This window comes from Schistocerca nitens, chromosome 1 (assembly GCF_023898315.1).
Source record: "Schistocerca nitens isolate TAMUIC-IGC-003100 chromosome 1, iqSchNite1.1, whole genome shotgun sequence".
Classification (NCBI taxonomy): Eukaryota; Metazoa; Arthropoda; class Insecta; order Orthoptera; family Acrididae; genus Schistocerca; species Schistocerca nitens.
The window spans coordinates 707,690,881-707,715,826 of NC_064614.1; the positions used below are offsets into that span (position 1 = coordinate 707,690,881).

Here is a 24,946-nt window from a genome sequence, read left to right on the forward strand (position 1 = left end):
CCTCCAGAGATTGTTCCATGTATCTCGACGAGTGGGCTGACCAGGAGATCCGGGTGAAGGAAAAAGTGCCTTCTCCGCTCACTCACAAGTTGTTGGCTAGTCGGAAAGCCTGGATTCTACCACCCAGCACTTAAAAGTATTGCTCTTGCTGCCTCTCGCTCCATGAACGACACGGTTCTGCAGACAAATGACCTCAAATACAGCATTGCAGTTGAAAAATCGCTCAGTGTTATGGTAGCAGCCCAGTCTCCTCCTCCAGCTGTGCAGCAAGCCACGAAACTCATTGGGCGAAGTCACCTGCTACACAACCAGCAGTCCGGAAAGAATGGAAGGAATACTCCCATGAAGACTTAATATGTCCCTCCAGCCAACCAACATCTGAGCCCCCCTTTGCCAACCGGAAAGGCTCCAAGGCATCAAACAAAGGCAAACAGTCATATCCTTCGCCGACTTGAAGTTCCTCTTCAATGGTGTCGCCATGTGGTACCGTCACCCGGCTGTCGTCCATGTTGCTGGTGCATACCACCAACAGTTTTTCTGCCCTGGACTCCGCAGACTGACAGAAGGACAATGGCGGTGCCTCTGTAGATCTCACAGAGCAGGGTCCCCCAGCCACTGTGCCCTGTAGTAGTCCCCCTGTGGGCCTGGGGGTTAGAATAGGCCCGAGGTTTTCCTGCCTGTCGTAAGAAGTGACTAAAAGGAGTCTCACTTGTTTCGGCCTTTATGTGATAGTCCCACATAGGGTTTGACATCCATTTTTCAAAATTTTGCCGAAGAGTGAGCCGATTGGGGAAGGGCACCTTACATGATGCATCATGTCCCACCTCACATGGTGCACCGTGTCCATCATGCATGTAGATCTTTAGCCCACTTTCTCGTCGTGGCATTGCAGTCCTGCTCATCCTCCCATCTCTTGAGCGAGGACACCTTTCTGGGTGCGTTTTCCTCCACCCATTATGCAATATAGTTTTCTGCGCCAACGATGGCCATGGAATTCTTTGCACCTCACATCCAGCACGGTAGCCAGTCCATTGTGGTGGGGCTGCCATGTACCCTGTTGATTGTAACCCCTGACTACACAAGGATTGTTCTGCTGATGCCTGCACAGTTTAACTCCCCATGTATTCCATGGACTAGATGCCCATCTCCTTGGGGCATCAGGACTCCCGGCAATGGCCATCCTGCCAGGTGGCCTTTACTGAGGCTGGGTGATGCCCCTGGGGAGGGCCCCTGGTCGGAGTGGGTGGCATCAGGGCAGATGACACGCCATGAAGCGTAGTACGTGATCACTTGCTGGTGATCAAATGCCAGCAGTCTCTAAGCATTCCAAGTCTCAGTGCAATGGAAGGAAGTACGATCCTAAATCGTTCCCCTCCCTGGTCACACCATGGGACGAATGCGAGGCTAAGGATGGCAGTGAACCTTATTCACCCCGGTACCTCATATGTACAAGAGCTGATGGGGTCTGCTTTGTCTCGATGAAGCCTCAGTTTTTTGTAGAGCATTTAGTGGACAAGTTTGGGGAGGTGGAGAGCTTGTCCAAAATGCAGTCGGGGTCAGTCTTGATAAAAATGGCATCCTCTGCCCAGTAACGGGCATTACTCGCTTGTGACAAGTTGGGTGATGTTTCCATTACCATCACGCCTCATAAGAGCTTAAATATGGTCCAGGGTATTATATTCCACAGGGACCTTCTTTTGCAGTCTGACAACGAGCTGCGCGCCAACTTAGAGTGACGAGGAGTTCATTTTGTCCAGCGCATCCATCAGGGTCGCACCGCTGCTGCCTACAAGCTCTGCATCTGAGGATGAGGCGAAGATTCTGGTGTCTGCTGAGGACCTAGATCTCGCCAGACCCTCAGACACAATGGATATAGGCTGTTCAGGAAATAAGTCTGTGGTAGCAGGTGACCCTGAGGCATGGACTGCCTCATTGAGTGTTTCGTGCCTTCCCAGTCTCACGATCGCGTCATCCTGTAGTGGAATTGCTGGCTGAGCCACGGCAACTCTTAAACTTTACACCTGCTTTCTGCATTGCCCTCCAGGAAACCTGGTTCCCGGCAATGCGGCCCCCTGCCCTTTGCGTCTACTGGGGATAGTACGAGAACCATAGCGAATATAATAGTGTGTCAGGTGGAGTATGCGTTTATGTCCTGAACTCGGTATTTAGTGAACCTGTGCCCCTTCAAACTCCACTTGAAGCTGTGTCTGTCAGGATACGGACAACGCAAGAAATAAGTGTCTGCAACATATATATCCTTCCAGATGGTTTGGTACCCCTGAATGTCTTGGCTGCATTGATTGATCAACTCCCTAAACCTTTCCGACTTTTGGGAGATTTTAACGCCTTGTGGTGTGGCACCATACTTACTGGCCATGGCGGAGATGTCCAAAATTTACTGTCCCAACTCGACCTCTGCCTCTGAAATACTGGAGGCGCCACACATTTCAGTGTGGCTCATGGTAGTTACTCGGCCATTGATTTATCAATTTTGGAGCCCAGACTTCTCCCATCTATCCACTGAAGAACACATGACGACCTGTGTGGTAGTGACCACTTCGCCATCTTCTTGTCACTCACCCAACGTCAAGCCCACGGACACCTACCGAGGTGGGCTTTAAACAAGGCAACCTCTGCTGTCACCAATGAATCTCCCCCACATGGTGCCATCAATGTTATGATTGAGCAGGTCACTATAATGATAATTTCTGCGGCAGAAAACACGATCCCTTGTTCTCTAGGGTGCCCCAGGCAAAAGACAGTCACTTGATGGTCGCCAGAAGTTGCTGAGGCAATTAAAGAGCATCAGCGAGCTCTACAGTGACATAAGCGACACCCTTCTCTAGAGCACCTAATAGCCTTCAAGTCGCTCCGTGTGCATGTTTGCCTGCTTATAAAATGACGGAAACAGGAGTGTTGGGAGAGGTACGTGTCGACCATTGGGTGCCATAAGTCACCTTCTCAAGTCTTCTTGGTAGCAGACCCCAACAGGTGTCCCTGGTGTTAACATGAATGATGTGCTCTCTGCCGAGCACTATGCTCGAGCCTCTGCATTGGAGACCTACCCCCCTTGGAGTCTCATGGCCTACTGGCTCCATGTCAGGGCAGCTTCCACCAGGGTTGCTCTACCACTGATAATCTTGTATCCCTTGAGTCTGCAATCTGAACAGCCTTTTCCAGATGCCAACACCTGGTTGCCACCTTTTTTGACTTAGGTAAAGCATACAACATGACCTGGCAACAACATATCCTTGCCACATTGTGTGAGTGTGGTCTTCCGGGCCCGCACCCGATTTTTATCCAAAACTTCCTGCCGCTCCGTGCTTTCCGTGTCCAAGTTGATGTCTCCTATAGTTCCCCCATATTCAGGAGAATGGCATTCTGCAGGGCTCCAAATTGAGTGTGTCTCTATTTTTAGTGGCCATTAATGGTCTAGCAGCAGCTGTAGGGCCATCAGTCTCCCCTTCTCTGTACGCAGATGACTTCTGCATTTCGTATTGCTCCTCCAGTACTGGCGTTGCTGAGCGGTGCCTACAGGGAGGCATTCAAAAGGCGCAGTCATGGGCTCTAGTCCACGGCTTCCAGTTTTCAGCTGCGAAGTCGTGTGTCATGCACTTCTGTCAGCATCGTAGCGCCCATCCGCAACCTGAAATTTATCTTAATGACAATCCACTCACTGTAGTGGAGACATTGATTCTTAAGAGGGTTTTTTGATGCCGATTGACTTGGCTACCTCACCTTTGTCAGCTTAAGCAGGAGTGCTGACATCACCTCAATGCTCGTCGCTGCCTGAGCAACACCAAGTGGGGTGCAGATTGCTCTACGCTGCTGCAGCTCTACAGAGCCCTTGTTCAATCCTGCCTTGACGACTGTGGAAGTCTGGTTTATGGTGTGGCAGTGCCCTCAGCGTTGCATGTACTCGACTCAGTGCACCACTGTGGCGTTCTCCTAGGGACGAGAGTTTTTAGAACGAGTTGGGTGACCAATGACCTAGTGGAAGCCAGAGTCCTCCATTAAGGATCCAATGTGCACAACTGCTCACCAGTTATGTTGCACACATTCGTAGTTCTCCTGAGCATCCGAATTACCATCTCCTTTTCCCACCCGCGGCAGTTAATCTCCCTCGTTGGTGGCCCAGGTCAGGGGGTCACGATTGCGGTTCACTTGCGATCCCTTCTCTCCATACAGGAGTCCTTCCCTTTACCATCTCTACTTGAGGTCCATTCACGTAAACCTTCATGGTGTACACCTCTGCCGAATCTTCATCTGGACCTTTTGCACAGCCCTAAGGACTCCGTTAATCCCGCCAGTCTCCTCTGTCACTTCCTCTCTATTCTTGACTTGTTCCGAGGCTCTGAAGTTATTTACACCAACGGCTCGATGGCTGATGGTAACTTTGGCTTTGCCTATGTCTGCAGAGGCCATACTGAACAGCAATCCTTGCCCGCTGGCTGCAGCGTATTCACTGCAGAACTTGTGGCTATATCTTGTGCACTTCAGTACATCTGTTCCTGTTCTGGTGAGTCGTTTCTTCTCTGTTCTGACTCCCTGAGCAGCCTACAAGCTATCAACCAGTGCTACCCCCGCCATCCTTTGGTAGTGAACATACAGGAGTCCATCTCTGCCCTGGAACGGTCCAGTCGTTCAGTGGTGTTTGTGTGGACCCCAAGACAGATCGGGGTCCCAGGCAATGAACTTGCTGACAGGCTGGCCAAACCGGCTGTGCAGAAACTGCTCATGGAAATGGGCATCTCTGAAATTGACTTGCATTCTGTCTTACACCGCAAGGTTTTTCAGCTTTGGGAGACGGAGTGGCATAATAGTATGTACAACAAACTGCATGTCGTTTAGGAGACTGCTTACGTGTGGAAGTCTTCCCTGCAGGCTTCTCGCAGGGAATCAGTTGTCCTTTGTCGGCTCTGCATTGGCCATATGTGGCTCACACATGGTCACCTTCTTCGTCGCGAGGACCCACCTCAGTGTCGCTGTGGCTCCCAAATGACAGTCATCCACCTCTTGCTGGACTGCCCACTTTTATTCTCTCTGCGGCAGACTTTTTTCCCCAGCACTCTACCTTCGGTGTTGGGCGACAGTGCCTCAACAGCAGCTTTAGTTTTACGTTTTATTGGTGAGGGTGAGTTTTATCATTTGATCTGAGTTTTAGTGTGTGTCCTTTGTCCCTCTGTGTCCTCCACACTAGGGCTTTTAGGGTGGAGGTTTTAATGTGTTGCAGAGTGGCTGACTTCTCCTTATTTATTCTCATGGTCAGCCAGCCATGGTAATCTGCTTACTTGTTTTTAATCGCTTCTCCCTGTTCTTGCATCTCTCTGTGGTTTTCTTGTCCTGTTTTGCCCATTGTAGTGTTTGTTGTCCTTCTGTCGTTCTTCTGGTTCTTAATTTCTCCTGTTACTGTGCCATACATCTTCTTTGTTTTCTTCTTTCCCTTGGGTAAAGGTTCTACTGGAAACAAGGGACAGATGACCTTGCAGTTTGGTCCCTTCCCCTCCCCCCCCCCTCCCCTCTCCTTTTAAATCAACCAACCCTGTAGTAGCGAGTCTTTGAAGGCTGGCACTCGGCAGCCGCTGAGGTGAGAACCCTTCATTTTTTCCTTACTCCCCTTCCTTCTTGGCCTTCGATCCAAGAAAGAGAACCGAGGCTGCTCTTAGAATCACGGCATCCCCTTGTTCTCTGTCTCCTGGAACCAAAACTGCGTCCTCACAACCACTGTGACCTGTTGCATTTCTCTCTGGTCTGTTTTGACCTTCCCCCACCTCCTCCCACCGAGAACTGAATTCCCTGATGTGTGGGAGTCACGGTGCTCATCCGGGATGACATTCATAGTCGCACGATGACCCTGACTACCCGGCTGCTTCAAGCTGTTGCAGTTCACCGTTTCCTTCCTCACTTGACCTTTTCCCTTTGTACCATTCACATCCCTCCGTCATTCGGTGTCAGGAGGGCAGACTACCTCCAGCTTATTGGGCAGCTTCCTCACCTATTTCTACTGTTCAGTGACTTTAATATGCACCATCCCCTTTGGGGTTCTCCCAGGTCCTATTGGAGAGGTGCCCGTTTGACTGAACCTCTTAATCAACTTAACCTCTTTTGCCTTAACACAGGAGTACCCACATTCCTTTCCGACTCCTCACACACTTATTCCCATTTGGACCTATCCTGTACTTCCCAGCTTGCCCGTAGTCTCGAGTAGTCCATTCTTTCTGACACCTATTCGAGTGACCATTTCCTGTGTGCTACCCATTTGCTGACTCCTACCCCACCTGTGTGCACATCCAAATGGTGGCTTACTAAGGCCGACTGGCGGCTTTACTCCTCCCTGACGACCTTCAACAAACGAGATTTCCACAGCTGTGATGACCAGGTGGACTACCTTACAAACATTATCCTTACCGCAGCAGAACAGTCCATTCCTCGCACTTCCTCTTTATCATGCTATGTCCTGCTCCCTTGGTGGACTTGAGGCATACTGCGATGCAATTTGTGCGCGGAGACATGCTCTGTGTTTTTAACAGTCATCCTACAATGGAAAACTGCATTCATTATAAACAGATGCATGAAAAGTGTCATTGCATTCTTCAGGATAGCAAAAAAGCTAGATGGGTTTCATTCATTAGTACTTTTAACAGTTCCACCCCTTGCTCTGTCATGTGAGCCAACCTCCGATGGCTCTCTAGGACCGAGATCCATTCCCCAATTTCCAGCCTGACAGTAGCAGACAAAGTAATCGTGGACTCTGTTGCTATCTCCAACACCTTGGGCCACCATTTTGCGGGCTCTCAAGGGTTCAGCATTGACTTGCTGAGTATGGGCTTGGCGACCCTGGGTTTCCTTAGCTGGGGACTGGTAAGCACCGCCAATCCCACGTCTCCATAAGCTCTGGGTATGCTTCTGCGACCAACGTGTGGCATGGTGGTGGAACATTGTGGCTTAGGGAATGGGGATCTGGACTTGACTTCCTGGCACGCAAGGACGGAATAAACCTCTAAAAAAAAAATAACCTCGATCTCAAGGTGTGCTGGGCGCTGATGGGATGCATGGCTGTTGAGATGGAACAGTCGTTAACTGGCAGCCTCTGGGGAACCTGCCGCACATCAGTTGTATAAGGGTTATTCAGGCCTACAGGGCTCTGTCTGAGTGGATCCTTATTTCCCTTGCTGCTCGTGGGACTGAGAAGGAACTCTCGAAATCATCTTCTTCTCTTTCCAGCAGGAAGGGTGTACCATCTGGGAGTATCTACACACATTCATCCAAAAGAATGAGAGCGGCTAGTCCTGATAATAAGAATACTTTGGACTGCAGTAGCAAGGCTCATGGAGTCAAGAATAACAATGTGTTTCTGGTGATAAAGAGGAAGGAGTGGACATTTGAGAAAGTGTCCCACTTTTATATCCATAAGGGTATGGAAGGCCTTGCTGAACATTAAAATCTATGATGTAATTGCGTAATGGCTCACCATTGGTCGAAACTAACAGGTCAAAGCAGATAGACCTTAAGAAATCACAGAAACTGGTTGATATGATATCATTGTTGAGATGCACACCTCTCAACTCCAGTAAGGGTGTCACATGCTGAGATATCATGGACATGGACATAGCAGAACTGAAGCAAGAATGGGCATCCCAGGGAATAGTCAATGTTGAGCAACAAACTCGGAAGAATAATGGAGCAACTGAAAGACTGCTGCTTTCATTGTCACGTTCAATTCTCCGACACTGCCTGAACATCTTATGATGGGGTTCCTTCAACTTAATGTTCAGCCCTACATACCAAACCCTAAATGATGCTATAAATGCCAGCATTTCAGCCATACAACCATGAGTTGTGGAGATAATGCAAACTGTGGAAAAGCCACTATGACGCTGGGACTGACTGCTCATCTCCGGCTATTTGCATCAACTGCTCTGGAAACCACCCAGTCTGGAGCCAAGACTGACCTTTTTTTTTGCTGAGGAACGCAAAGTACAGGAAACAAAAGTGACCAAGCAGGTCTCCTATGCCTATGCCGAAAATAGAATATAAGGCAACAAAACTGCCTGTCTTTGCCACCTTATATTCTTCCATGGTGTAGAAACCTATTCCCAAGGTGGACCATCAACACAGACGACACCTGATTTTATTTGATTTTATCAGGGTAGCAAATACAGCATTGGTCAAGCCCACTGCTGCCCACACCGAAACAGAGTTTATTGTGTGGTATCATTCCGTGTGTGTCTAGTAAAGCCAACCAATGCCCTTGAATGGTGCAAGGAGATCCTTTACCAGTGCTTTGCTAGACACAGTTTCTTCAGGTCTGGTTGATCTGAATGTTCTGTGTCTCTTAATCTCCAATGCCTCGCAGTCGAAGATCAAATGTGATGCAATTTCCTCACCCACACCACTCATCCTACATTTGGGGGTCTTCTTCTATTATCCCCATTGTAAGTAGGTGTTTTTTGAAGTTCCCATGGCCTTTCAATAGTCCAACCATGAGTATCATTTCTCCCCTGTTCAAGCCCAGGATTAAGACACGTCTTTTAGAACATAGCTTCGGCATCAATACCTTGCCATGGTTTTGCTTTTGGACCTTAGCCCAATATTCTGCATGCTGACTCCTCGTCCAGTCTCGAAGTTTTATTTTGATTATTGCCTTGGTGATTGTCAGGACGGGTTCTGGTCCAATAAATGGTGTCATCGCCCCTATCCTGGCCAACCTATCAGCTTGCTCATTACCACTAATTCCTGAGTGAGCTGAGACCCACAATAGGTTTACCCTATCGCTTTCCGCTAGCTCCACAAGGACTTTGTGGCATTCTGGTACAATCTTTGATCTTGTTGCAGAGGCTGCCAGTGCTTTCAGGACTGCTTGGCTGTCTGAATAAATGAAAATGCTACGACCTCTGTAGCACCTCTGCAAATTCTCCTCCACACACATCCTGATAGCAGATATTTCTGCTTGAAACACAGTGGCCATCTTCCCTAGAGAGATTGCACTCTCCAGGTTTGGCTGCACTCCGTATACCCCAGCCCCAACACCTTGGTCTGTTTTCGAACTGTCAGTGAACCAGACTATGTCCCCAGTACGGTGTCGAAATTTGTTCTCCCAGAGCTCTCTACTTCCAATTACTACATTGAAAGGCTTGTTGAAGCATCTGGGAGTTGTTATATAGCCGACCGGCATTTCCCCAACCGTACCTATGTCTACCTCACTCAGTATTTTAGTGTCAGATCCTGGATATCCCAGTGAGTTCTAGATTTTGCCAGTCTTTAACCTGTGTGCTCTAGCTGCTGCCTCCATCTCTACCCACAGGTGTAATGGTGGCATGTCCAGCATGGTTCCTATCCAAGCAGTAGGTGTGCTGCTAATTCCATCTATAATGGCTAAGCTGGCCAGTCTCTGCACCTTAGCAAACTCCTTAGCAGCTACCTGCTATTCTACCTTCTTCCACCACACTGTAGCCCCATAAGTGATCGTAGGACTCACCACCGAGGTGTATATCCAGTACATACTCTTGGGGCTTAAGCCCCAGTTTTTACCACAAGCTCTCATAGTATTCATTAGAGTACCTTTCGCCTTTGAACAGGTGCTCCTTATGTGAGGGGTCCACGATAGTTTCTCATCCAGTGTTACACTTAGATATTTCACTATCCCCTTCACTGGTCCCCCCAGGGGGTCCACAACTCTGTTGTGGATACGTGCGTAGCGAGCACGGGACCCCGAGCTAATGTGGCCCTCCTTCCTTTCCGGGCTGCATACCTTCCTTTTCCGCATCCTTCCCTATCCCCCATCTTGGCCCCCCCTCCCCTCACCTCTGGCTCTTTCCTTCCCTTTCTCCCCCTCTGGGAGTATGGTTTGTGCCTATGTCCGGAGACGGACGCTCGTAAATGTAACGCATTCTTCGCCTTCTCTGCTTGTATGTCTTCATCCTTCCTTTGTCCTCCTCTTTTCCTTACCTCTTCTCTTTACCCTTTTCTCCGCTGCGGCGTTTGAGACCTCTTTTCTTTCCTTTCCCTTTCTTTGTTTTTCCCTTTCCCTTTCTCTTTCTTCCTCCCTGTGCGTGTCTGAAGGCCGACCCACGCATTTTCGTGCGTAGCCGGTGACGGGGTAACGCGAAATTCCCCGCCCCGAGTAGACAGGTAGGACACGTACGTACCCCCTGGTAACGGCCAGGCCCAGGGAGGGGTGATTACCCAAGCTGATACCTTCCAAAAGTGCCGATTGGTCCCTCCGTCCGTTTCTCGGGAGGTGTGACCTGAGGTGGGAACAATCACCTAAGGCGGGAGTGCCCTCAGAGAGGGCTCCCACAAAGGAGGAGCGCGCCATCGGAGACGCCGGTAATCATGAGGATTCTTCCGCAATGGTTTCTTCATCTTCCACTATGTCTGCTCACAAGTGTAAGTTCACTGAGTCTCAGCCACAGACAGTTCTTCCATCGTTGCCAGAGTTCCTTGTTGTTTCTCGGTCTGACGAAGGTCACGACTTCTCCACGGTCAACCCTTTCATTATTCAGAAAGGTGTCGATGCAATTGCAGGTCCTGTAAAGTCTTGTTCCAGATTACGGAATGGCACCTTGTTGTTAGAAACAGTCAGTGCCCTCCAGGCACAAAAATTGCTGCGTACTTCACTGCTCCACACCTTCCCTGTCCGGGTTGAAGCGCACTGCACTTTAAATTCCTTGCGTGGAGTCGTTTATACACGCTCCCTCGACGGATTGTCTGACGAAGAAATTCAGCACTACCTGTCTGACCAGGGCGTAACGGCTGTTCGTAGAGTTATGAAAAGGGTTGACACGAACATCATTCCAACCCGCACTGTCTTCTTGACATTTGATAAAGTTCAACTCCCATCGAAAATCAAAGCAGGCTATGAGATAATTTCCGTTTGCCCTTACGTCCCAAACCCTACGCATTGCTATCGGTGTCAGCGGTTCAATCACACCAGCCAGTCCTGTTCCAATCCGGCCAAATGTGTTAAGTGTGGCAAGGATGCCCATGAGGGTGCTTGTCCACCTCCATCCCCTTGTTGCATCAACTGTATGGGTGACCACGCTGCTTCCTCTCGAGATTGCCCCATTTTTAAAGACGAAAAGCTCATTCAGGAAATCAGAGTGAAGGAAAAGGTGTCGACCTTTGCTGCTCGAAAATTATTCGCCAGTCGACAGCCCACCGTGCCTCAGACAGGAAAATACAGCACTGTCCTTGCTTCTCCTCGGCCAACAAAGGAGGCGGCCATGCAGACTTGCGATCTCACCTTTAGTGCCACGGTCGTCAGATCGGCCAGCGCAAAGATCGCCCGTTCAACCTCACCACTTTCGCCTGCCCACTCTATGGCTCACCCTTCATCGGGTTCTGCTAAATCTCGAGCCCAAAAGTCAGACACCAAGACTTCGAAAAAAAGAGCATACTCGTGAAGATTTTTTACGTACCCCAACTTCACAGCCATCGGTTCCTCCCTCATCTAAACATCATATTTCCAAGAAGGCTAATAAGAAACCCAGTTCATCTCCTCCTCCGCCAAGGCGTGTCTCATCTACAGCACCACCTGGCGGAAATCGCCCTCGGCCATCTTCTGTGTCGCCGAGGCGCACTGCTGGCGGCCGATCAACCGGCCGATTGCTGGTGGCAGGAGCTGCTCCTGAACAACCTATGGATCAGGATCTTCTGCCTTCGGCTGAAAGCCATTCCATGCTGTCGGTCACAAGCTCTGAGCAGTCGTTGAGTCCATTATCCACTGGAATATCCGCGGCATTCGAGCCAATCGGGATGAATTGTTGATCCTCTTACGCTCCTACTCACCGGTCATCTTCTGTCTTCAGGAAACAAAGCCGCGTCCCCATGACCGCTTTGTTCTCCCCCATTTTCAGTCCATCCGATTTGATCTCCCCTCTGTTGAAGGCAGTCCAGCCCATGGAGGACTCATGATTCTTCTCCGTGATACTCTCCATTATCACCCAGTCCCCTTAAACACTTCCTTCCAAGCTGTCGCTGTCCGTCTTTCCCTTTCTGGATATACCTTTTCTCTTTATACTGTATACATTCCATCGTCCACACCAATGGCACGAGCTGATCTCCTTCATCTTCTTGGTCAGCTTCCACCCCCCTATTTGCTGGTTGGGGACTTCAATGCCCACCACCCGCTTTGGGGATCTCCACATCCTTGCCCACGTGGCTCACTATCGCTAGACGTCTTCCACCAAGCGGATCTAGTTTGCCTCAACACTGGGGTCCCTACATTTTTGTCTGCCTCCACGACAAATTTCTCTCATTTGGACCTTTTGGTCGGTACTGTTCCGCAAGCTCGGCGATTCGAATGGTTCGCCCTTGATGATACACACTCGAGTGACCACTTTCCACGTGTCCTTAGACTGCAGCCTCAACTGCCATATATGCGCCCGCGACGCTGGAAGTTTGCCCAAGCCGATTGGACACTTTTTTCGTCTCTAGCGACATTCTATGACCGTCACTTTCCTAGCGTCGACGATGAGGTCACACATATTACAGACGTTATTCTTACAGCTGTGGAACGTTCAATACCACGCACCTCCGAATTGCCCCGGCGCCCCCCAGTTCCTTGGTGGAACGAGGCATGCCGTGACGCAATACGTGAGCGGCGACGTGCTCTTCGCGTTTTCCGCCACCATCCTACTTTGGCCAACTGTATCCGCTATAAGCAGTTCCGTGCACGATGCCGTCGCGTCATCCGCGATAGCAAGAAGGCAAGCTGGAAATTCTTTATTAACTCATTTAACACCTTCACTCCCTCCTCGGAAGTTTGGAGTCGGATTCGACGGTTATTAGGCGCCTAGTTTCTCCTCGGTCTCTGGGCTCACTGTCGCGCGGGATACGTTAGTGGACCCTGTCGCAATTTCTAACTCATTGGGTCAACACTTTGCTGGGATTTTGAGCTCTTCAAATTACCCGCCAGCGTTTCTCCCGAAGAAACGTGCAGCGGAAGTGCAACCTCCTGCTTTCTTCTCTCAAAATCGCGAAAGCTATAATACTGTTTTCTCCATGCGGGAACTCCAACATGCACTCTCGTCTTCTCGCTCCTCCGCCCCAGGACCGGTTGGTATCCACATCCAAATTTTGCTGCATTTATCAACCCATAGTCTGCGTTACCTCCTTCGCCTTTATAATCGAATTTGGACCGACAGTGCTTTTCCCAGACGATGGCGGGAAGCTATCGTCGTTCCTGTTCCAAAACCTGGAAAGGACAAACATCTCCCCTCTAGCTATCGCCCCATTTCTCTCACGAGTAATGTATGTAAGGTTTTGGAGTGTATGGTGAATTGCCGTTTAGCTTGGTGGCTGGAGTCCCGCAGTCTTTTAACACCTGCCCAATGCGCTTTCCGAAAGCATCGTTCTGCAGTTGACCATCTTGTTGCTCTCTCCACTTATATCATGAACAATTTTCTCTGGAAACGCCAAACAGTAGCAATATTTTTTGATCTGGAGAGATCATACGATACCTGTTGGAGGACAGGCATCCTCCGCACACTGTTCTCTTGGGGCTTTCGAGGACGGCTGCCCCTTTTTCTTCGCGAATTTATGGCAGAGTGCACATTTAGAGTGTGAGTGAACACTACTCTCTCCCATACTTTCTCCCAAGAAAACAGGGTACCCCAGGGCTCCGTGCTAAGTGTTGTACTGTTTGCCATTGCCATAAATCCAATTATGGATTGTCTCCTTCCTGATGTGTTGGGCTCCCTCTTTGTGGACGACTTTGTGATCTTCTACAGCTCTCAACGAACCAGCCTCCTTGAACAACGTCTTCAAGGATGTCTCGATTGCCTCCACTCTTGGAGCATCGAAATCGGCTTCCGTTTTTCTCCCAGTAAGACCATTTGTGTTAATTTTTGGCGACGTAAGGAGTTTCTTCCACCATCCTTACATCTAGGACCTGTCAACCTTCTGTTTTCGGATGTCGCTAAATTCTTGGGTCTTATGTTTGACAGAAAATTGTGCTGGTCCTCCCACGTTTCCTATCTTTTGGCTCGCTGTCTGCGATCCCTCAACACCCTCCGTGTCCTGAATGGTACCTCCTGGGGAGCGGACCGAGTGGTCCTTCTCCGCCTCTATCGCGCCTTAGTGCGCTCGAAATTGGATTATGGAAGCATAGTCTACTCCTCTGCTCGGCCGTCTATTCTTCGGCGTCTCGACTCTATCCACCACCGTGGATTACGTTTAGTGTCTGGAGCTTTTTACACCAGCCCTGTGGAAAGCCTTTATGCTGAGACTGCTGAACCTCCGCTGTCCAATCGGCGAGCAGTCCTTCTGAGTCGTTATGCTAGCCATCTGTCTTCCACGCCTGCTAATCCAGCCCATGACATTTTTTTCGACGCCTCCTTGGATGTAGGGTATGCAGGCCACCCTTCCTCCCTACTACCACCGGGAGTCCGCTTCCGTCAACTGCTCCATTCTTTTTCCTTCCGCTTTCCTAAAACCTTCTTGACAACTTGGGGTACAGCACCGCCTTGGCTCCGTCCCCGGATCTGCCTGCTCCGTGACCTTTGTCAATTTCCCAAGTATGGTACCCCTTCACTTGTTTATCGTCGAGCATTTGCTGCTCTATGTGCACAAATGAAGGAAGCCACATTTATTTACACTGATGGCTCGAAAACATCGTTAGGTGTAGGGAGTGCCTATATTGTTGGCGACACCCCAAATCGATTTCGGCTTCCCGAGCAGTATTCGGTTTATACTGCGGAGCTTTACGCTGTTCTCCGGGCTGTCCAATACATCCGCTGTGATCAGCGGATACAGTATGTTATCTGTTCAGATTCTCTCAGCTCTCTCCTCAGTCTCCAAGCTCTCTACCCTGTCCACCCTCTGGTCCACCGGATTCAGGACTGTCTGCGCTTGCTCCACCTGGGGGGTGTCTCAGTGGCGTTCCTCTGGCTCCCAGGACACGTTGGTATCTGTGGAAATAAGGCAGCCGATATAGCGGCCAAGGCTGCAGTCTCTCTTCTTCGGCCAGCTATTCGATCGATTCCCTTCGCCGATCTACGGAGCATTTTATGTGTTCGTGTTCTTTTATGGCATGCACAATGGTCAACACTTCCCCATAATAAATTGCGGGACGTGAAAGCTCTTCCCTGTGCCTGGACCTCTTCCTCCCGAACGTGTCGTCGGGAGGAGGTAATTTTAACTAGACTCCGGATAGGGCACTGTCTTTTTAGCCATCGACATCTTTTAAGCGGCGATCCTCCCCCACTCTGTCCCCACTGCTCTCAGCTGTGGACGGTAAGACATCTTTTAATTGAGTGCCCCTATTTTACTCCGTTACGCGCCCGTCTACAGCTGTCGCCTGATATATCGTCCATTTTAGCAGATGACACGCGCTCGGCCGATCACGTTCTCGAGTTTATTAGTGCCAGTGAGATGACGTCAGTCATTTGAAGCTTTTTTTTTTTTTTTTTTTTTTTTTTGGGGGGGGGGACTACCAACCCCTTTCTGTAGTGGATTTTTAAGCTTTCCTTCTGCTTTTAGTTTCTCCAATTTTTTGAGTTTCGTTCCCATTGCTGCTGGTTTCCATTTTCGTTTTTTACTGTTTCCTAAGTCACGGACCGGGCACTAATGACCATAGCAGTTTTGCGCCCCCCCCCCCCCTCCCCCCAAAAAGAAAAAAAACCTTCACTGGTACCAAAAGCACCTGTACTTGCACGTGTACATGTCAAAGGAAAAACAGTAAGGACAAAGCAATCCAGACAGCTGCCCCAGGAAAGACCAACAAGAGTTCCGCAGCAAGCATCCAGACGTCATTCTTTCCCATCTGGCTTATGAGGAGGATATCATGGAGTTAGATGCCTTGTATCCAGGCAGCCCCTCCACTCCCCCTCACTCTTAAAATACATCACCTCCCCGTTGCAAAGATAGGGGTAAATTAAAACCACACCGATGACATGGCTTCCATACTACTCCTAGCGCAGGTGTCCCTGTGCTACAAGGATATACACTATACCACAAGGATGACATGTTGGTGGGGGGGAGGAGCCAAGGGAGGTGTCACAGTGTATGTCACTAATGCACACCACTCCTATGCTCTCCCTTTGGCTACTGACCTGCAAGCAGTTGCAGTTCAAATTCATGTATGTTGAAGGATCACTGTTTGGTCGCTGTATTTACCTTTGCAAGATGCACTAGACTCTTGAGGCACTCACAGATCTTATCGCACAAATCCCGCAATCATTCCGCCTCCTGGGAGACTTCACTGCCCATCACCTCCTCTGGTGCTTGACCAATACTTGCCCTCGGTGACGGGTTGTGAAGGACCTCATGACGTCTCACGAGCTGTGCATCCTCATCACGGGTACTCACACATTTCTCCGCTGCTACTGGGTCATTCTCAGCCATCGACCTGTCTGTTCTCCTGCCCTTGCTGACTCTGTTCAGTGGGAGGTCATTGACGACCTTCATTCTGGTGACCACTTCCCAATCCACCTTCACCTACTGAATGGCTCACCACCTGAAGTTACACCCCCAAAATGGATGGTCAGCAGGTCTAACAGGACGTGTGTCAACCAGCTGGCTGGTTCGAACACTGTGATAGCGTCAAAGGATTGGTGGAGTGCATGAAACCATTGATCCATCTTGCTGCTGACTTCTCCATTCCATAGTCCTCAGGTCATCTTAGGAGGCAACCAGTACCTTGGTGGACAGATGAGTGTCGTTCCACGATCTGGAAAAGGCGTGCAGCTCTTCGGCATTTTAAATCCTGACCGACAGCAGACAACCTTAAGGCCTTTAGAGTTGTGAGGGCCAAGGCTCAACACATCGTTAGGGAGAGTAAGAGGAGGTCATGGCAAGTGTTCCTGGACTCCATCAATCGTTCCACTTCTTCTATAAAAGTATGGGAAGCCATCCGGAGGATTTCTGGTAAACACAGCCATTTACCGATAGCAGCAGTGCAGAAACAGGGCTGCCTCCAAACAACACCCAGAGACATTGCTCAGACGCTGGCCGAACATTTTGCACAAACTACTGCCAATGCAAGCCAGGATCCAGTTTTCCCTCTAGAGAGGGAAAACTTGGGACTTCAGGTCCACCAGTTCTGAGGTCTATAACATCCGTTTCTCCATCGGGAGCTTGAATCGGCACTGATCGTCACTGCACCTGGTCACAATCACTTCCAGTACTGCATGCTTCAACATTTGCCAGCAGCATCAAAGGAAATCCTCCTCAAATGTTTTAATCTGATATGGCATTCGAGCAACTTCCCCAGCTCGTGGAGGGAGGAAATTCTGATCCCTCTCCTCAAACCAGGAAAGGACTGCACGTCCCAGTAGTTATCGGAGTATTGTCTTAACAAGCTGTGTAGGGAAGACCCTGGAACTAATGGTTAACAATCGTCTGGTTTGGTTGTTAAGAGACCAGGCAACTCCTCAGCAGCACTCAGTGTGGATTCCGAAGATTTCGGTCCACTGTTGCCAATCTGACTGTCCTGAAGGTGGCTGTTGAGCAGCATTTCTTCTTAAGTATCACTATTGGCATATTCTTTGATATAAGTATGGCGTATGACACTACTTGGAGACACTGTATTCTCGGACAACTGCATTGATGGGGCTTTCGTGGCCACCACCCCATCTTCATACGGTCTTTCCTGTCTCAACTGTTTCTTGGACCCAAGTTGGTAACACGCTGTCTGATAAATTTGAACAGGATAATGATGTTCCTCAGGGTAGTGTTTTAAGTGTTACCCTCTTTTCTATAGCCATCAACAGTATCACATCTATGGTAAGGAGTCCTATACAATGCTCCTTATTTGTAGACGATTTTGCTGTTTTCTGTTCGTCCTCCAGTGTTGCAACAATGAGCCGTCTGTTGCAACTTACAATGTGTAGGTTAGAGGAGTGGGCTGCAAAAATTGGTTTTCAGTTTACTGCAGATAAGTGCGTGCGAGTTTTTTTTAATCATTCTTGTCGTCTTCTTATTTTGCCTGCCTTGAATATGGGCAACATCATCCTACATTTTAGAGACACAGTGCCATTTCTGGCCCTCATGTTTGACTGCCAATTGTCGTGGTTACCGCACCTGCGAGACCTGAAAGCCAGAACCCTGAAGGCATTGATCATCATCAAGTGTCTTAGCCACAGGTCTTGGGGAGCGGACAGAACACATCTCCTTCAGTTTTATTGGGCTTTTGTGCGTTCGTGGCTGCACTATAGTTGCATGGAGCATGGGTCAGCGAGGCCCTCTTACTTGCGGATCATTGATGCTGTCCGTTATGAGGGGATTCGGCTGGCCACAGGTGCTTATCGGACCAGTCCCATACCTAGCATCTGTGCTGAGGCAGGGGAACTGCCACTTACCACCCGGTGGCAGCGCGGTTCGTCAGGTGTGTAAGTGCCTTGCAGCCCCAACTTCACCCGCACACTTTACTGTTGAGGTACAAAGTCATGAATTGATGGGAAGACAAATGGCTGGCAGTAACCGATAACAAGCTCCATGTCACAAGCCCACAACTCGGCTGTGGAGTACTTCCTTCCAGCCACGTTGGCAGGATGAGGTCCTTCTGACCCATCTTTGCATAGGCCACAGCTCTGTGTGTATGTAAGTGGCGTGTGACGAGGGCCTCCCGTTGGGTAGACCGCTCGCCTGGTGCAAGTCTTTTGATTTGACGCCATTTCGGCAACTTGCGCGTTGATGAGGATGAAATGATGATTAGGACAACACAACACCCATTCCCTGATCGGAGAAAATCTCCTACCCAGCCGGGAATCGAACCCGGGCCCTTAGGATTGACAGTCTGTCAAGCTGACAGCTCAGCTAACGGGGACAAACGTCACAGCTCTGACACATGCATTCTTACTCCAGCGAAAGGACCCTCCAATGTGTGGTGATTGTGGCGTGCAGATCACAGTGCGCCACATTGTATAGGACTGCATTTTATTTGTCGAGCAGTGGACTGTGGCAGATTTGCCCGCAGATCTGCCATCTATTTTATGTAATGATCAAACTAATGTTGTTAGGGTTTTAAAGTTTTGTTAATTGTCCAACATTTTTAACAAGATTTTAGGAAGATGTTCTTAATGTGTCAAAGGGTGGCTGGCTAATCCTAGATTTTTGTAAGTGGTCAGCCAGTCACATTTCCCTATGGTTTTTTTTCCATTAGTTCTCTTCCCTCCTAATTAGTTTTAGTGCATATGAGATTGCATGTGGTACAGAGTAACTGTGCGGTCATTTCGAGTACATGCGTGTCCAACACTTTTAGTTCATCTCCACATTCGTTTGTTTTCATAAGTGTAAGGACAGTGCTGACCTTACTGTTGGGCACCCATCACATCCAGACTCTCACAATCTGGACCCAGACAACTGGTTTTCAATTCTCACCCAAGAAGACTAAGTGTGTCAATTTTAACCGTGCTCGTCGGCGTTTTAGACAACCAGTGCTCACACTGGATGACAATATTTTATGTTTTCAAGGCACTGTTCACTTTTTGGATTTTTTATTTGACTCTAGATTAACTTGGCTCCCACACATGAAAGACCTATGAACAAAGGGGTTCCAGTCATTGAATCTTTTGAAATGCCTAGTGGAAAAACATGGGTAACTGACAGTTCCTGCCTCCTGCAGTTTTATAGGGCATTTGTTCAATCATTTTTAGATTATGGCATCATGATCTACGGATCAGACTGTCCATCCTACCTCAGGATGTTAGATGCTATCCACCACGAGGACATTCAGATATCGACTGAAGCCTTTTGGACCAGCCCGGTTCAAGAGTCTGTCTGCAGAGGCTGGTGAACCACCACACTCGATTCGGCAACGTATCCTTTTGGCTCAACAGGGGCTGAAAACTCAGTGTCACCTCAGCCATTGACATTCAGTTCAGTGGTCCAACCCACCTTTGAACAACTATTCAGGAATTGGCCCCATGCAACCAAGCCATTTGGTATACGTTCTACAGTTGTCTCGAGAATCTGGATCTCTCAGGCATCAAAATACATAGCCAGGGATGGAACACATTGCCGCTTAGGCATCTTCAGAGGCCCAAAGTGATTTTCACAGTACAAGAAAACTTGTACTCCAGATTTTGTTCTTACAACTTTGTTTCTGTCCATTTTAAGTTCATACCACTGTTTTATCTTTATTTATACAGATGGATCCCAGCAAGAGAATGTTTTCCCTGATGCGGGTTTTTAAAGTGTGTCTTCCACAACAATTTACAGATTATGATGGCACTCTTATGGCAATGGAGAGGGTTCACAGTCATCGCTGTGGAAGGTTTCTTGTCTGTTCTGACTCTGTTGGTACACCGCAAGCATTTCATCTAATGTATTCAGTGGACCAGCTGATTCAGTTCATCCATGACTCCTTATAGCGGCACCAACACCTTGGCAAGGAGGTGATCTTTTGCTGGGTACCTGGCCACATTGGAATACAGGGCAATGACATGGCCGACAAAGCTACCAAGGAAGCATGTTGGGATAGTGCTGTCCATCAATGTCCCATCCTGTTGCATGTCATCATCTCATTTCCTGACAGATGTATCATGCGTCAATGGGAGACTGAATGGTTGCAAGTGACAGACAACAAACTGCGGTCACTCAAATCGACCACAAAGGCATGGTGAACTTCTAGTCAGCCTTGCCACTGGAAGGAGATTGTGCTTATGAGACTGCGCATTAACACATGACTTCCTCCTCTAGCGGGAGGAACCACCACTCTGTAAAGTTTGTGGCATGCCACTTTCAGTTTGGCATATTGTGGCTACGTGTGTCCTATATACTGATACTGGAGATCTGCCCACCATCCTCGTAGATGCCGATTACAGTGTTACAAGGGTGGTGAAATTTTGTGAACTGTCAGACCTCATCCATAAATTGGTGGGAAAGGGTGGCAGTCTTTAATATATTATAAAGTGCTTCACATGTGCGGACAGCCTTTGTCCCCACACGTGAGATTTGTGGGCTGACTTTTCGTCAGAGTACTGAAGACCATGATGTCGAGTGCCCCATCTACCCAGATAGTAATCATCATCATCATCATCATCATCATCATCATCTGGCAGTGGCCAGTCATTAATCAAATAGGCTGTGTAGGAGAATTCTGCCTTTGAACATTAATTTTTCATAATGGCTAAGAGCTTCAGCAGTAACAGGGCATTTTGTGCATAGTGGTCCAAAGCTTTGCATGCTGCACAGGCTTGTATACAGTCAGAACCTTGCAAGCATTTATGTTCAAGTAACAGGAAATATGATTCTTCATTTCTGCTTGCATACCATTTTATATATTAAAATGTATGTTTACTGCTGTAGACTTCAGTTCTTTTGCAGATATTTCCCATGAAAAAAGGAAAATCAACGCTGCCATCAAAGTGGCCAACTACTCAAGCACATGTGTTGGTCGAGTGTGCATGAGATGTGCTTGCTTGCGTGAATTTTGTGTGTGTGTGTGTGTGTGTGTGTGTGTGTGTGTGTGTGTGTGTGTGTGTGTGTGTGTGTGAGGAAGGCTTTGGTTGAAAGCTAAATGTCTAACAGTCTTTTCGTTGTGCCTGTCTGCAGCTTAACGTGTCATCTATACTTTTCTTAAGATTGTTTATATTCCAACATGGAGTTCCCGTTGTGTGACACTGGCCAGAAAGATGTGTTGGAAGCTGCACAGTAGGCCACACAATTTGTGTTCTTATAGACTGATTGTTTATGCTAATCTGCTGTCAATGGTATTGCTGTACGGATGCCCTTATCTGTATAGTAATTCAACTCTAACAATGGATTTCATTGGTCTGTTTGCATGTTGTCATTAACATTACTCATAATCAAAAGGAGTAAGAGCTGGCTGCAGTAAACTCTGTTGTTTACTCCGATAGGCTATGAAAACATCACATCAACCAAAAATTTCCCTGTTAAGGGTCTCTGTAATGTATCTACAGCTAATAAGTATCAGTCCTTGGAATAGGTCTAGAATACACACAGGAATATTTTTGCATAATATTTCAAGTAATACTGCCTTTACACATGTTCTCAATGTAATTTGGATAAAGGGCACCTCGCATATCATCCGTGTCGGTGCTGCACTAGACTTTGAATCTGGCTGTGACTTTCCACTACAACCTCTTTTGCTGTCAAGTGTACATTATCAGAGGAAAATAATTATGAATATATTGCACTAGGAAACCTGTGCCTGATGGTGGTGTCAAGACAGTTGCAGCATCAGGATATAGATAATTAGTGGAAGTAGTTGTTGAATTTTTGGGTAAATACGGTTTACTACTATGTCGAGAACTAGCAAAAAAAAAAGCTTTTGGACAAGAACAGAGAATTTCGGTTTGGCACCAAGCCAAACAAGTAAAATCCAATTTTAAGCCTTTTTTACTTTATATTGTAATTATTTTGGTTTGTCGGAAACTTAATTTTTGTTAGTAAATATAGATAACATGACTGATGCAGTTGTTTGTGATTCCACAACTCTGAAAGAGGCTGCTGCATAACCTTTTGTTGTCAGCTTTACATAGTATTCTTATCACTCAATTCTGCAGAATAAACACTTTTGATACAATAGTGTGTAGCTCCATCAAGCATATTAAATGGATAGTTTTGTTCCATGTAACCTACTGGACACAGAGAATGTTGGGAAACTATGTAATTTAGTATCAGTGTTATCTTTTGAAGTATGTTAAACTGGTCCTCAGTTTTCAAAATTGGAGTTTAAAAGTCCAGCCATTCAATGGGATGTCATTTCTTTGCGTTGCTTCTTTGTGAAAAGCATGGTAATTTATGTAGAGGTTTTGGCAGCATCTCCAAAAATATATTATGATATTTTTTTGTGTGTATCCCTGACAACATTTTCAGGTATGCATTACAAAGTATGACTTTCTTGAAAGTGAGACTTATACAGTATTATCCGTAAATTACATGAACAGATCAAATAAGAAATGAAGTGGATCTCCACAGAATGAGTGAGGAAAAGACTGCTTAAAATATTGACAAGAAAAGACAGAATGGTTGGATAATGTGTTACGACGTCAAGGAATAATTTCCATGATTTAGTGATTGCTTTAGATGATAAAACTGTAGGGGAAGAAATGTTGGAATATATCTAACAAATAATTGAAGACACTGGGTGTTATGTGCTATTCTGTGATGGTGAAGACATTGACAGGATTGGATGACATGGTGGGCCCCATCTAACCATTTGGAAGACTGATCACCAGGAAGAAAAAATTTTTGGTGGTTAAAAGACTTTGACATTATCTTGTAGAACATAAAACAACAAACAAGTAATCAAATTTGGCCAATGGTTAAGTAGACCCAAATATGTAAAAGATTTTTGTACTTGACCACCATTGAGTGTCCCATTTCTACTCGCAGCAATATTCATGGTAGTGAATATCATGGGGTCACTACAAATTTATTTCCATAGGATAACCACACATATTATAAAATATTTTGACCTTGCAGTTCAGTGTGCATATAATAAAAATCCCTGACACATTGAAATGATTACCATTTTATCTAAAAAGATGAAAGTATTCACTTAAGAAAGGTTTTTTCATGTTTTAGCTGAAGCACTTGGAGCAATAGGATCAATGGAAGTATCTGACATTCTAAGGAAGTATGTTGAAGATCCAGTTGTTGAAGTAGCTGAAACATGCCAGTTAGCTTTAGCAAGGATTGAGTGGTTTCATAAATCCAGGGAACCAGATGATCAGCAGAAGAGTCCATATGCTTCAGTGGACCCAGCTCCACCATCATCTGAAAATGATGTACCCCATCTGAAGAACATCTTGTTGGATGAGAATAGCAGTCTGTTTGATAGGTACAGGGCTATGTTTTCCTTAAGAAATATTAACACAGAGGAAAGCATATTGGCATTATGTGAAGGTGAGTGTTTTTTTAAATTCTGTAATTGTCAAACTGTCTTGAGATTGAATTTTCTGACAAAATGCCTAACCTTCAAACATTTCTTGATTTGTAGGGCTAAAAGTCGGAGGTGCCCTATTTCGTCACGAGATTGCTTTTGTATTAGGGCAAATACAAAGTGCGGTAGCTGTTCCGTTTCTGGAGGCATCCTTGAAAGATGCTTCTGAAAATGAAATGGTGCGCCATGAATGTGCAGAAGCTCTGGGTGCTATTGCATCTCCAGAATGCTTTGAAATACTAAAGGATTACCTGCAGGACCCAAAACGTGTTGTGAAGGAGAGCTGTGAGATCGCCCTTGATATGTGTGAATATGAAACAAGTACTGAGTTCCAATATGCTGATACATTGCTGAAAGTCCATTAAATATACAATTGTCATCAGCAATGTATTACAGATCCATCTATGTAACTATATATATATATATATGTACCAAATTACCTGTATATATATAAAGGTAATGTGATGGAACTATTGTAACATGTGTAACTATGAAAAAGCTTGAATAGTGTGAAAATTTCTGTAAAATTTTCCCATTACCAAGTAAATTTGTGTGACAAACCTCTCTCACTGGTCACAAAAAATAAATGATCACTTGCAATGCAAAAAAATGGTATTTTCAATAGAATTGAGTCAGTGAACTTGAGACTTCTTATGCCTGAAGAATGTAATTTTAGTAGAGGTACACGAACCTTATTCTATCCTAAATGATTGATATATAGAATGTAATTAATAATCATTGTGTCTTTTTACAATATTAATAGCTTTCAACCTGTCGTTAAGACTCATTTTGTTAGATAATCAAGTGATAAAATCGATAAGTCAGTCTGCTAATGCACTCAATGTAATTTTGATGAGTTTCTTGGTGTGGACACACTTTGATATCTGATTTCATTTACATTTGAGACTAGTGTGTCAAGGACTTTTCAATGCAAGTAGATGTGATAAGTTACTTGATAAGTATATCTTTCCACCATGTCACAATAGTCGTAACATGAGCTGATGTACAGGATTTTTGCCCAAAGCCTCTTTAACTGTAATGAACATTGTGCTGCATCAAAAAGCATTCCCGGGCAGAAGAAAGCAGTCACAC

The 24,946-nt window shown here is 47.0% G+C and overlaps 1 protein-coding gene across 1 annotated transcript in view; it reads left to right on the plus strand.

The window, feature by feature from the left end:
• LOC126259793 (deoxyhypusine hydroxylase) overlaps nucleotides 1–24,439 on the plus strand; it is a 49,860-nt gene extending 25,421 nt beyond the window's left edge. The window contains exons 2-3 of the mRNA XM_049956815.1: nucleotides 23,497–23,817; nucleotides 23,912–24,439. Coding sequence (XP_049812772.1) covers nucleotides 23,497–23,817; nucleotides 23,912–24,219 — 629 coding nt within the window. The 3' untranslated portion in view covers nucleotides 24,220–24,439. The remainder of the gene's footprint in view (nucleotides 1–23,496; nucleotides 23,818–23,911) is intronic.
• The last annotated feature ends 507 nt before the right edge of the window (nucleotides 24,440–24,946 follow it).